The sequence below is a fragment of the Antennarius striatus genome, chromosome 2, assembly GCF_040054535.1.
Source record: "Antennarius striatus isolate MH-2024 chromosome 2, ASM4005453v1, whole genome shotgun sequence".
Lineage (NCBI taxonomy): Eukaryota > Metazoa > Chordata > Actinopteri > Lophiiformes > Antennariidae > Antennarius > Antennarius striatus.
Window position 1 is genome coordinate 20,077,200 of NC_090777.1, and position 14,028 is coordinate 20,091,227.

General features: G+C 38.9%; 1 protein-coding gene across 1 annotated transcript; it reads right to left on the reverse strand.

Annotated features, from left to right (window-relative positions):
• Positions 1 to 777: 777 nt before the first annotated feature.
• LOC137606701 (vasopressin V2 receptor-like) lies at positions 778 to 13,731 on the reverse strand. The gene is made up of 7 exons (XM_068332089.1): positions 13,426 to 13,731; positions 12,457 to 12,511; positions 6,158 to 6,546; positions 5,486 to 5,731; positions 5,109 to 5,255; positions 3,669 to 4,218; positions 778 to 2,496 (listed from the first exon to the last, which is right to left on the reverse strand). Exons 3-7 carry the CDS (start codon positions 6,542 to 6,544, stop codon positions 2,294 to 2,296), a joined length of 1,533 nt encoding a protein of 510 aa, XP_068188190.1. The 5' UTR covers positions 6,545 to 6,546; positions 12,457 to 12,511; positions 13,426 to 13,731; the 3' UTR covers positions 778 to 2,293.
• Between the last annotated feature and the right edge of the window lie 297 nt (positions 13,732 to 14,028).

Consider the following 14,028-nt stretch of genomic DNA (forward strand, 5'->3'; position numbering starts at 1 on the left):
TCCCTGTATATTGGAGACCTTAATTATTCATCTGTTGTAATGGTCACTAATAGCCGTACAGACATGGTAATGCAACAAAGCACAACAGTGTGAATCCTCTCTGATCCTCTCTGATCAATTACAACGGACTGATGAGTCTTAAGTCTCTCCCTTTGAGCTGAGAAGAATCATCCTCTGACCTCTCAACTTCCTGATGGGAAGAGGAAAATCCATGAATACCCAAGAGTTTTGGGGAAGTTAATTTATTTCCTGATAAAGCAAAGTAAGACCTAGAACAATGTTGCTGTAGCCTTTCACTTGGCAGAGAATCAAAGTGGAGGCTTGCGTCTTGGGAACAGATTCACAGCACTGCGCTGAAAACCCAAACACCCTGCCCACACAGAGGAAAAGGTGAGGCTTCTCCTTGAACCCTGACGATCCCTCATGAAACACCTTGAAAGCATCCTAGTATTGTCCTGTGGACAGGAATTACACCGCTCTCTCATGAACAACAACAAAAAAAAAAGATCTGCTGAATTGGCTAAAAACGCAAATGCTTTTAGAAATAGAAAAGCTCCATGATTCATGAGCATGTGGTAATCCTGATGTTATTTTACACACACACACACACACACACACACACACACACACACACACACACACACACACACACACACACACACACACACACACACACACACACACACACAGAAATTGAAATTCAGATCTACTGCAAATAAATATCTTACATAATTCTGTTTTTATTTTTTTTCTGTCATGCAGTTTAGGGCCATAATACATTAATCTTTTAATACATTAACAGAATAAAATCTGATATAAAACTGTACATGGCAGTGACCTGCAGTAACAGGATCAATACATAACTTATGCACCAATAAATATAAAGTCATGTTGTCATATGACTCTCGTGTTAGCTCTGAGTATCACATGGTTGACATAATTCAAAGAAGGCTCTTCCACACAGGTCTCCAGACATTACACTTAGTATAACTAAGAGTGTTGTAACTTACTATGTTTAAGTTTTGTGATCTCTCTTAAGTGATACCTCTATAAATAAATATCTTTACAATTAGGTATCATTTTTACAGTTTAGCTTATAAACTCTTTTGTTTAACATGTTCATGTTTTTCCTTTGTATATTAGGCCACTGCAGCCTCTTGATTCACAGTCAACATTTATTTTATATGTAAAATCTAGTAACTGCCTCACATGTGCCTTATATTATTAATAAATATACTTTACAATGTTGATTACTATACACGGAATGTCATTGGATGATTTGTCATTTATTTCTTCTAGTGTTTTCTTGTGTTGAATCTTCTTGTTTCACACCTTCAGGCGTTCGTAAAAGGGAAATCATTTTGTGTTCCTCTCAGGTATTGTACTCAACACAAGTATACATGTAGGTTGAGGAAACATGGATTGTTGATTTGTATTCTCCTTGGCCCACTCCTCCTGTCTGCAGCAGCCCTCGTCATTCCAGTCCCTCTTGGGGAAGTGTCTTAACTCAACTGCAACATCCTCTCAAGATCCGTCCATCCTGCGAACAAGTCGCTATTGTTCTTTGGAACCGGACCCCTGTTGCCTGTGTAGCCTGAAGCATAATCTATAATCCACTTTCTTTGATTGAACAGAGTTCATTCATATAATTAGATTTCATCTACAACCTCTTCCAGGCTACTCCAACAGCTGTAACATCCATGTAATCCCCTGTCTGTTCTCAGATGAGCAGCCTTCCCACTGTGCGTTGCTGTGTGTTTGTGTCTCTCATCTCATTCCATGGCATGCTGCTCAGTTTTGTCATTGCCCGTAGGTTCGACTGCTGCTTTATACATTAGGCGTGCCGTCAGGCTACTAATGCAGTGATCCACCCTTGCATTCCAATGGCTCTACTCTGTCTGAGTGGGGCCAGAGTTGTTCTCATATTTATTGAGGTACAGGGTTCTATTCAGTTACAGTTGGGGTGTAAATATCTTTAATTTCATGAACGTTTTGTATTGCAGATTCTCTCCAAGGCTGCCACTGTACAGTTCCTGCACATTACCCTCATAAAATGGTGCTGACATCTTCAATAACACCTTTCATCGCAGCTGGGGTGGACAGGACGTGATTAAACATAGAGGTCTTGATGACAGCACAGCCGTCCTATGTTGTTGGAAACATCTGATAGAGGTCAGCACAACGCTGGAGGTGTCATTGGTACTGGTGGTAAAGCACCTCATTGCAATTGCGCACCCATGCATGTCTTTTCAGACATGTCTCTTTGTGTCTGTTTCTATCTCATCAATCTCCATCAGTACAGATTGTCCTTGGTGGTGGAGGTGTGAGTGATGGTGGTGGAGTCGTCGGGTAGGGAACCTCGGCGGCTAGGTCGTGATCGACATCGCATCAGATTCTGCAACTCTCTCGACACGCTGTTGGAGAAAGCCGTGTAAATCCAAGGGTTGGTGCACGAGTTCAGACTGGCCAGCAGCATTAGGATGGTGAAGGCCACTCCTGCCAAAATCAAACACACAGAAGCAGACAGAGACACACACAGACACACACATCCATAAGATCCATGAATATGTTGGTGCCAGTACATATAAACACAATTAAACAGAATTAATTCTGAATGTGCAGTTTATGAGCTGGACTGCTTGTCCAACTTGTGAACCATATGCTGTACATCACATTGAAACAAATGTTCATAAGCACAACAATTATTATGTTTGAATATAAACCGTATGTCTTGTTTTCATTTCATTTCCGTAAGGAATTGCAGCAGTACTATAAGTGTCACAGATCAGCAACATCAGTAAAACACGAATATTTTACAAGTCATTTGAGCACAACTGATGACAACAAACTTTCAGGACATGACACTTGAACACGACACACTGCGTGCGTGCCTTTGTGTTTGCATATGGTGAAATTATGGTTTGCCTGCAAGGGATAGCTTCATTTTTTGCAAACTCTAGCTGTTTTTAAACACACTTTGCATGCTTAAGTATCTGCAGTATGCTCACAGGGTTCACTCTGCGTGTTGTGCTTGTGATGTTGAATGTGCGCAAACTATTGACCCATTATCATTGCAAATGAAATGTCAACATCTGATATTGTTACAAAAATCCTTTGGTGGATAAAAACATATTTTTATCGCCCTCTGATGTTTGTCTTCAACTTCAGATCAGAAGACACCCTCACAACCCACAACATCAGCAACAGTTTCAGGCGATGCCGAACTAGCTCGTTCCATCTGTGACTGCCAGTAAAGACATCAACAGATGCTGTTTGTGCGCCAAAAGGTACAGAGGCCAGAGATGTCTTCCAGGGATCTCTGGTTGTGGGTCAAAACAAACATTGTTTTTGACCTTGTATTTCACTCTCTTACCACATCTGAGCTAGAAATACATGTCCCAGGAATAATGAGTGAGACTCGCTACAAAAACAACACCATTGATCAGAGGTTGTTGTTTGAACCGGACTTGTTTTGCTTTTGACACAGACTTTCACGCTAAGGGCAATTAAATGTATAAATTGGACAAATGAAAAATATTTTATCTGAGAAAAACAGCCTAAGTGATTTAGAGGGTCACAACAAATGCCTGTTTTTGTTGCTTTCCATAGGGTGAAACACATGCGTAGATCATGCAAAACAGAACCTGTGAAACATGCATGTGGCTTGCCTTGGTCAGGGGGGTTGGGATCCCATGCCGCCCACAGCTGGACAATGAAGAAGGGCGACCAGCAAACTGTATAGACCAGCACGATGACCAGGGTCATTTTCACTGTCTTCGACATGGCGTTAGTGATGCTTGGAGGGGGTGGAGACACAGGCGTTGGGGGGGCATAGTCGATGGAGAAGTTGGGGGAGCCTGTGGCCATCTCACAAGATGTGCAACACTCCTGGCAGTTTGCGTTTTTCAGTATTTGCTGCTGGTGAGGCGATGTAGATGTTGTCAAAGTCACATGTTCACTACAGTTGCTGTAGTGGACGACGGATGATGCTTGACTGCTATGGCCGTTATTATGAGGGTTGTTATTCACACCTTTTAGGAGCTGTCCTCCTCTCCTGTCCCTGCCTACTCCTCCAGGTGCAGATCTCCCCCTGCCCCAATCATCACTCTTCTTAAAATGCTGGAGGCGGAAGAAAACCTTACTCCTCTTCAACTCAGTCATCATTATCCTCTCTGACTTCAGGTAGATGTTGTTGTGTATCTCACGGAATATTCTTATCTGAAACATTGAAAGGATTTCAATCAGTTTAACATCTCAGAAACAGACCATACTGTCACGACATTGTAAGACATAAACTTTTCTTGGATCTATGCAGACAATTTGTTTTACCGTTTTGGTGTTAGAATTGACAATAAACTTGAAATAAAAGTGAGAATGTGTTTTGGCCTTCACTAAGAACCATCATAAAACTTTTCTTTCTTTGTGAAATAAAAGAAAACATAAAGGAAATTCTATATCAAGAAAATACTATTTACAGTAATTCAAGATTGTATCTATTTTTGCTACTTTTATAATGTTGCTACTACTAATTCCTGCAGGTCTTCCCCTTTTTGACATCTATAAAAAAGCGAGAAAACAGCAATGAGAAAACAGATTTAACTTCAATACACTTCAATACACCTGACAGTGTATACCAGTAAACTACATAACATACATGTACCCAATAATATGAATCACACTGTCTCTCACGTTAGATTTGAAAACTGAATGCATCATAGATTCTATGTTTGGCAGAGATATGGTATGCACCACTTCCTGGTAAGAGGTTCTGAAAGTGGACAGATTTTCTTAGCAGTCATCTCAGCAGTGTTCCTACAAGCACGGTGTTAATTAGAGGAAATAGCTGGACCCCAAAAATATCTTTCTCTAAATAGAGCAGCAGGGCAAATAGGAGGCAGCCCAGAATACCTATCCACCATGAGATGCTACATAACACCAACCACAGTCTCCCATGGTTATTGAACAATGGCTGCCAAATGAAAACTAAACAGAATTTCCTTCATGCCACACGTCGCTCTGCTAGATACCGTCGCATAATTTGTGTTATCCTAGCGAATGGCTCTTTGTCAACTGTGCAGTGAGAGTCCAAACAGTGAATTAAGTATTACCTGACAGATGGTAATGATGAGCGCAGGCAAGATGAAAACTGCTATAGTCATCCAGGTGACGTAGGCCTTCAGCCCCCATGGCTCAGCAAAATGACCCCAGCACTCGTACTCACCAGGAGTCACTTCTGAGCGAGAAAATATGAACACCTGACAGATCAAGCAAAGGGAGGTGGTCAGCAGTTCACCCACAGACACGGCTGTCAGTTTACTCTTCCATTAGAGGACTATATTGACTTCACTGTGCTAAAAGTAAACCAACATCTTGAGCTCCATCCTTCCAGGGTGTGGATGCCCTCTGAGCTCTCTTTTCCTTATTCTCCATGTATTCTAAGTGAGTGAGATGCATTTGCATGTGTGTACAGTGCATCCTTCCCTACCTGTGGTATACTGAGGACCAGCGACAAACCCCAGGCCACCATGACAGGGGTGTTCCAGCGGGACATTGCCCCTCCACGGTAAGCCTGCAATGGGCAGCAGATGGCATGATGTCTGTCTACTGTCATGGCAACTATCATGTAGGAGGAAGCAAACATGCCCACAATCTGCAAGTACTTGACAGACCGGCAGAGCAGGTCAGGTCCCTGAAACCTTTCCGTGATGTCCCATATTAGCTGAGGAAGAACCTGGAAATACAAAATATTTTTTAATGTATTTATTTTTAAGTGTATGTCATAAAAAGTTTTATCACATACATGTGCTGCTGTAAACTCCAAATATATGCTTGGTGCCCAGCCATTTAAGAAATTAAATCTACACATTGAAAAGCTATTTGTACAATGTCATCTTTGGGTTGGAAGTAAGAGCCACAGATTTTATTTGCAGCTCAACTATTCAGGCAGTTCAATCACCCTGGTTCTCCAAGCTCAAGTAATAAAGGCAGCTACACAACAAATGCCAAGAAAGTTACGTTTTGCAGCTTAAAGACAGTGTTTTAGCTCAGAAAAGAAGTTCTAGATATTTGTTCAAAATTATTTAAACTGAATAGAAGTTTTTATTGTCACTCTGGTATGTATGTTCTTTGAAATTCTTCAAGTGACTTATGAACTAACCTGAAAAAAGGCCACCACCAGGTCAGCCACACACAGATTGACCATGAACACATGCATCGGTGCATTTTGTTTCCTCCTCCTCAAGAGCACCCACAGCACAAAGCTATTCCCTAGGGTGGTAAGAGCCAGCACCACCCCAAGGACGGCGATCTCTGCCCGAGCCAGGCCAAGGTCCCTCACCCTGGGCTGGGGTAGGGTGCGAGGCGTGGCGGTGGTGGAGCCATTCTCAGGGAAGATGCTGAAAATGGATTCGTCACCGTGACTACTATTATGGGAGGCCAGGTCAGAGACAAATAAAGACTGGGAAGAGAAGTTGTTCCTTCCTGGAGTGACCAGAGAGGAGTGGGATAATCCGACCCAGTCCATTTCCATGCCAATGCTTTCCATTCCTGAAAGACAAACAATGCCCATGAAAATTTTTTTGTTCTGGATTAGGTGATGATGGCCGATACAAAAACAATTACTGGGAGTTAAACTGGCACAAGGTCACATAAAATGTTTTAATCAACGAACTAGTTTCTAAAATATTAGCATCATACCTCTCATCTTGATTTAATTTCCTCTAACCTGACAAAAAAGGTCATCTTCTAAGTCATATTGTTCTTTTCCTGATACAACTGCTAACAATACAAAGGGAAACACCTGAACCTTTTATTGAAAACAAAGATCAGTCACAGGTTTTTTGAATGTCTGTTGTAATTTACATACATTATAATTACTTTATTATGGAGTTTTATTTTAAATGTCTAAATAATTGAAAATCCTCTCTGGGTTTCTTTGCCCTGAGTCAAATTTCATGACTAATCAATCAATCTCCATTGTGAATGTTGATGGTTTTTAATAAGTTAATGTGGCTGTTTATCCTTCACTCAAAGCTCACATTTTTTTCTGATGCAAATCCAACATGGTTTATTTTTTATCCCATGTTTTCTCAAAGTTGATTTGACAGCTTTCCTTCAGCTTCACACTCATAATCACTCTCATCTCAGGCGTACCCTATACATTCCTGTTTCCCCTGTTTATGTTCCCTCCCTTCTCCAACATTTTCTCACATACACCCAGAGAGGTTTTTTTCTATTTCCCTGGTCACATTCTCTCTTGATGTCAATGATTTTTGCGTTTATTATTCTTAGCTTATAAATAACTGTCTCAAAAGAAAAGGCCGTTGACAGGAATGAGGAGACAATTTCAGAATAAGGGAGTCCAGGGATGCTAAGGGGCATCTTGGTAAAATAAACTGCATTTTGAAGAAAGTCTGTGAAGGAAAAATGGAGGGCTGAAGATGAAGATGAGGGACAAAACATGACAGCAGTGTGGAGAAATGGCAAGACAAAAAAAAAAAACAGCCTGGAAAAGGTATAAATTTGACTTGTGGAAAGAGGATGATAAGATTAGGGCAAGAGTCTCTAAAGAGGTATATATGTACCATCATTCATCGCATTGTGTGTTGAATGTCAGCATGCTAATCTATCGTGTCAGCATGCTAATCTATCACTATGATTAATATGCAAGGTGTGGTTTGGTTGACACAGAATAGTTTCACTTCTATAAGAAGGAAGAAAGCTATTAGATTCACAGGTGACAAGAAAGGTGGCTAGTGGGATCAATAGCCTGAAGTGGCAAGTCTTGTATGAGAAAACCACTTCTGTTATGCAATAAAGTAGGGGATGTCCTCTTCATCAATCGTGAGTGTAGATCAAACTAACATAGGCTGGTTAATTATTTTACATTATGATCACCAAAATGAATGCTCATGATGACCTAGCTTCCCATTTATTCTGCTTTTTACTTGCTGTGTTCATGTGTGCATGTATTTTAGGAGATGCTTTGTTCTAGACACAGTGTGCAAGCCTTTCACTGTGTTCAAATAAAGTATCTCTCTGCAAGATAATTATTGCATGATGGAATTTTGAAAGCAAGCAACAGGGCTTCAATAGGTTAATGTGGGAATTCCTTTATGGAACATTGTTCAGGGATTGCGTATGCATGTATGGGTGCATCAATTCGCACAGCTAATCTTATTTTTGACTTAAACATTTTTGCTTTTCCAAAGGTATGTGTTCAAATTCATGCATTACAGGTCAGACCAGCTGGATGTCTCCACCCAAAATAAGGGTAGAGCTGAGGCTCAGTGAAAGTGAATCTGAGCAAAACTATTTCTCTGAGGTAAGAAAACAACTTAAGTTTGAATAGATCCTTTCTGCAACACCAGGTGACCTCAACAATATCATACATGATTAAATTTTTAAGATGCTTCCAAATCTTCATTGGTTCGGTAAGTGTTTAGGTTGCTGCTCATTACTTGGTCCTTTGGATCAAAGTGATATTCTACATTATTATCTATTTACTATTTTCCTTTCAAGTCATTTTAATAAGGGGTTTAAACAACAAGGCTTTTTAACTGAGGAGTCTACGACTCTCTGTTTGTCAAGACCTGAGGAGCTTTGAGCCCCTCTCCATAATTACAGCACAATTCATGAGAGGATTCTTTGTGCTCGCTGTGGTCCCTTAAACCTTCATGTGATTTCATTATCTACATTGACCTGTGTGACTAATTTCTGACCATATTTCAAGTGTGCTTCATTGTAGATAACATAAAACGACTTAGAGAGATACTTTAACATGGGTATAAACTCAGAGAACAATTCACGATATTAAAGTAATTGCAATTAAAAAGCTGAATGATAAATTGCAAATATTATGCGATGTTGTAAAAATGTAATGATGCTCATGTGTAATCAGTGCAACAAATACCTTCAACAACTTAAGATGGGCTTTATATTGCAACTATAGGAGCACCACCCATAGCTAGACATTCCTGCATCAATGGCTCTTCAGAGGAAATTCCGTCAACTTAGTTTAAAAGGTAAGTATAGTTAATAGAAATTTGGTGCAGTAAAAATATATTCTTCAGCATTTTCTGTTTCTTAAAACACCGTATGACATTTGCATGGGTTTTAATGAGTTTATGCTATGTACAAATATTGCATCTCTTTTTTGCATGATGTGCAGCAGAAAGGGCTTTTAGTTGTGCGTGACGTCATGTCTTCTCTTTAACTTGATTAATGATAGATGATGATGGAGTCCGTTTGCTTCTTCCCATTGTCTTTAACCTGTTAGAACCCGCACCCACTTATCGTTTAAAGAAAGTTATGTGGGTTATAACAAAACTAAGTGGACCACATAGAGCAGGGACATTCAGAGTGCGTGTTACTGGTGTCACTGTGGTTTCTCTCTGGATATTTATGTAACCATTAATTTTCAGGAGGAGAAAAAAACTAGTATTTACGCCAACAACATTCACACCTTGTAACATTCATCTTTGCATCAATAACCCAACAATGTTTTTTTTTTCTTCTTTTAAATAATCCTAAAACATACCATTTGAATTTTATTGCAGCATTAAAAGTAGAATAACGATCAATGGTCTGTTATGTGATAAGCCTTCAAAGTAGTGGACCATCTGATGATTCATTGGTTCTACATCTGTTGAGATATGAGCATATATGTGTGCATCTCCTTTGACTCATGGACTAAAGTCTTTGTAATCTGTAACAGTTGTCAATGGTTTCATTTGTGTGTAAAATAGGTTTGAACAATAACTTAAAAATAAAAATGTACACTTTCAGGAAAGTGTATTACAATATTATTCATTGGGTGTAGTTGCCAAATCCATATATTATTTGCAAAGAAAGTGATAATGTTGTAATGTTTTAACAATTTTGTCTATTTTCAGCGATTCCGAAACTCCTTTTTTTTCATTATGTTGTGTGTATCATAACACAAGCCACAAAGGAATGCATGCAACTGGAATGACTGCATAATCTGCCATCATGAACATCAAGTCTGTTCTACTTTGAACATAACATTATGTTCAAAGTTGGTGATATTTCAGGTGCATTTCATTATATTTAAACTGCAAACCAATTTAAACTTAGCAGCTCAAAGTGATCACTTATCAAATTAGTATCTTAAATAAAATTAGAAAATGGTGAAGGATGACATAGAGTACTGATTTAATATGTGGTCTTCCTCCGTTTGCAGTTTTCAAATGTAAAGTTTTACTTTGTCAAATAAATAAAGATATTTCATGAAAATAAAAAGTGAATAAAAGCAGAAAATTTAAAACGCACCTTTCACTGTCTAAATGCCAAATTATTGCCTGTTTCCCTTTCTGTCTCTTGACCTCGAGCATGGCACGCAAATTCATTTATTTTCCACTTTCGTGCATGACACATAATTTGCATCTAAAGACACTGATACTGGATAGACCTGGCTGGCAGGTTTAAAGGTAATCAGGAGCAAATGTGAAAAGGTGGCGGCGGCAGTGGCAAACAAGCAGATGGTTAGGCCCTAGGTGCAATAGTCCACGTGAAATGAAAGATCCATCACTTTCACTTGCCTTGTGATTGCATGCCCATCCCCTGATTAATTCCCATTGACCAGGTTTGACCCCTGCTGATTTATGAGGCTCTCTCTGTCCTCATTAGCAGCCCAGTGTACACTCAAACAACCTGTTGCTAATTTATCCTGGTAATTTGCTCTTCTTTTTCCTTTAATTTCCCTCCTTGACCTGTTATTGTCTCTTTCTGCATCATCCCACCAGTTTATTTTTCTCCCTCCATCCTACCAATCATCTCTAGTCATTATGGATCAAAACTACAGCGGAAGCAGTTTATTTTGGTGACTAAAATTGTTTGATTCCATCCTTATCATGATTAAGTGACTGACTTTGGTTAACAAGAAATAGATCTGCAGCAGTCTGGACTCTAGACCAAACCCTGACCAAGATGATGGAAAATGAACATATGAATCAAAAATTAAATCTCTCCATGTGAAACACTTCAACTTTTGATAATCTATGCGACTTTTATTGATATGACAAGAGACTTTATTTGAGTACTAATCAAGTGATGCAATGATGAACTGGATGAGTAATCTGAAGCATTTCATCAGCATGATAAAGCAGATATGACCATGCATTCTGCTTCATACAAACTAAGGTCTCATTTGCATTCTTACATGTAGCAAAATATCCAAGTAAATTAGATCCCCGTTGACACTCTCACATGCAGCATGAATTCTCAATCTGAATGGGTTGGTTCAATGACTCTGCATATATTTAGGCATTTCAATTCATGGGGGCATCTGCTGTGCTTATTAAAAATCCATTCTGAAGCTCTGAATCCATGATGCATTTCTTTATCATGCAACTCGTGCTTCTGGTCTCCAGTGCAAGCTACAGCCAACGTGAGCAACAACAGTAAATAATTTCTCATTTGCCCTCTTGCCCAAATAACCCATTAAATGTTAATTTCGTGCCACCACACCTTAATAAACACACGGATACACTCATCGCTTGCTGACATTTTAATTGTGTGCGTCCGGAGGTGCGCCTTTAGTTTTGTGTTCACAAGCATCCCCATGGGGTTATTCTATACAATATACTGTACATTCAAGCAGACAGAAGAGTTCAACAGATGTGGTGTTGAAGAAGGTCTAAGTCCCCATATCAGTGCTGATAAAGACCACAGACTGTTTATCTTTTTATGTATCATTAACCATCATGCTGCCAACAAGACCCCAAGCAATCAGGGACTTTTCCTTGCCTTACTATTGATTCAGAATCAAATTTTGCCCCCAAAGAATAAGTAATACCTATCCTTGTTAGAACACGGGCTAAAATAACGTTAATGATGATAATGATGATGATGTTTTTTCCTTATAGTTGTTACAATCATAGAAGTTATTTTTGTTTATAAAATATGGATTACATCAAACACACACAAAACAGGAAATTGTGTCAGTCATAGAAAAATGATTTCAAAGCAATTTGTTTGATTCTAACCACTTCCTGGTCACTGTTATTTAAGTCATTACATCAAACAGTATCTTGTTGACTGATTACCAAAATACTGCAATGGAGGTTATATTAAACTGGTGTGACTTCATTTTGCTGTCACACTTTTATCATTTTGACTCATTTTGAAGAGAAATGTTTCATTTCCAGTTATATTGAATCTATAATTTATTAGTTATTATATTATTTATTTACGTGATTACCTTGTAGACTTTTGTTCTTTTGCTGTATCTTTTAAAAGTCAGGTAATAAATCAATTCACTTAGAAAACACATATACAGTGACAAAATGACTTTATAGAATTTTCTATGTTCTTGTTGATATATGGGAATGATACAGACCCACCAGCTCAAAGAACTACAGAACATATACAAAAGAACGCAAGTACACACATGAGTACCCAACAGTGAGTATATATATATCTTTTGTCACCTCTTACCTTTTTGTCAGTTCATGGTCAGCTTTCTCATGCGTGTATTTTTCTCCCAGTGTGGCTGTGGAACAAAGCATGAAGCACTGTCACCATTACCATCCATTAACAATGCATGTTAGGGCAGATCACATTAACAACCTGACAGTTCCCTCAAGCTTTTTAAAGCCAGGGAAAAACTGAGACGACCACAACAATACTCATCAAGGGTCCGCCAGAAACTACTCATAATATAAGTTAACGTATAACTTCCTGGAAAATGTGTGGTTGACAGCATTTTTTAATAAAGCAATGGCAACAGTCAAAGGGTATGTATGCACAAAAAACATAAATCAATACCTATGTTATATAAGCATAGTTCCTCTGTGATTTATGGATTTATTTATATGAAGTAACATTTTGAAGTAAATAAAACATTTAAGCGGCACATTCATTCACTTCAAAGTTATACATGAACCTTCCAAAGCTTGATGCTGTTTTAAAAATAGTTTTGTCTTTCTCATGTTAATTATTGCTCAACAATAACATACACTTTGTTTTTATCACCATTTTAGTAAAAAAAACCCCAAAAACATCTGCAGTAGATATGTCAGGAGTATTTTTTTTTAATATCAGACACAGTGGTGGGAACAAGATTCTGTCTAAGAGCAAATAAAAAGTAAAATAAAAAGTAAAATATTGAATATATAGGTTGACAATATAGGTTGACTGTCTTCTATGTGTCCCTTACAGATATCAGATACTATAGATGTTCAGAGAGATGACCTACATTAGACAGCAAACAAATCCACTCACACGCAATTTAAAGGTTTTAGGTCCAACATGTGCTTTTATGTATTTGAAGAGACTTTCCTTGAATAGAGGAGATTGATCAAATTATAAAAACAAATTAAATATTTGAATTTATATCAGAATCTTAACATCACTCCATGTTAGCAATCAAATCAAACACTCACAGATTATAGAAAAGGCACTCACCTATGATCCATTTTAGTTTGGTCAAGAAGATGTCAGAATTTTACCCAATAGCTGCACATCTCCAGTGATGTCTTCAGTCAATCGAAATTCCTCCACTCATGTGACAATAGTTGGCCCCTGGATGACAAATGTCACTTAGCTTATCTTCAATTCAGTGTGACATCTGATTTCTGCAGAGTCTGTGCAAGTCCTTGACGTTCCTGCGGATTGTATTGTCCTTGCAAGCGTATGTCAGGCTGAGCCTTCTAATATCCATGTGTGTCAAGTCTCATTACGAGTCATGTTATGCTCTTGAAATGTGCTGAGCCTCCAGCACCACTAGCATAAATGAAACTGAGCTCTGTCTGCTCCTACCTCCACCTCCTTCCCCCACTATCTCCTCCCACTGGGTCAACCAGCCTGTCGTCTAAGGACTGAGGGTGGAGCGTGCAGCCATGAGTAAATTGAGTGTGGTGCATACCTATGAAGGATATGAAGTATATGTAAGAGAGACACTGTGTGTGTGTGTGTGTGTGTGTGTGTGTGTGTGTGTGTGTGTGTGTGTGTGTGTGTGTGTGTGTGTGTGTGTGTGTGTGTGTGCGTGTGTGTGTGTGTGTGTGTGTG

Coding starts and splice junctions, on each gene's coding strand:
- LOC137606701 (XM_068332089.1), bottom strand. CDS start 6,544: ATGGAAAGCATTGGCATGGAAATGGACTGGGTCGGATTATCCCACTCC. Junction 5,732..6,157: donor TGGTGGTGGCCTTTTTTCAG/GTTAGTTCATAA, acceptor TTGTATTTCCAG/GTTCTTCCTCAGCTAATATG. Junction 4,219..5,108: donor TCATCATTACCATCTGTCAG/GTAATACTTAAT, acceptor TCAATGTTTCAG/ATAAGAATATTCCGTGAGAT.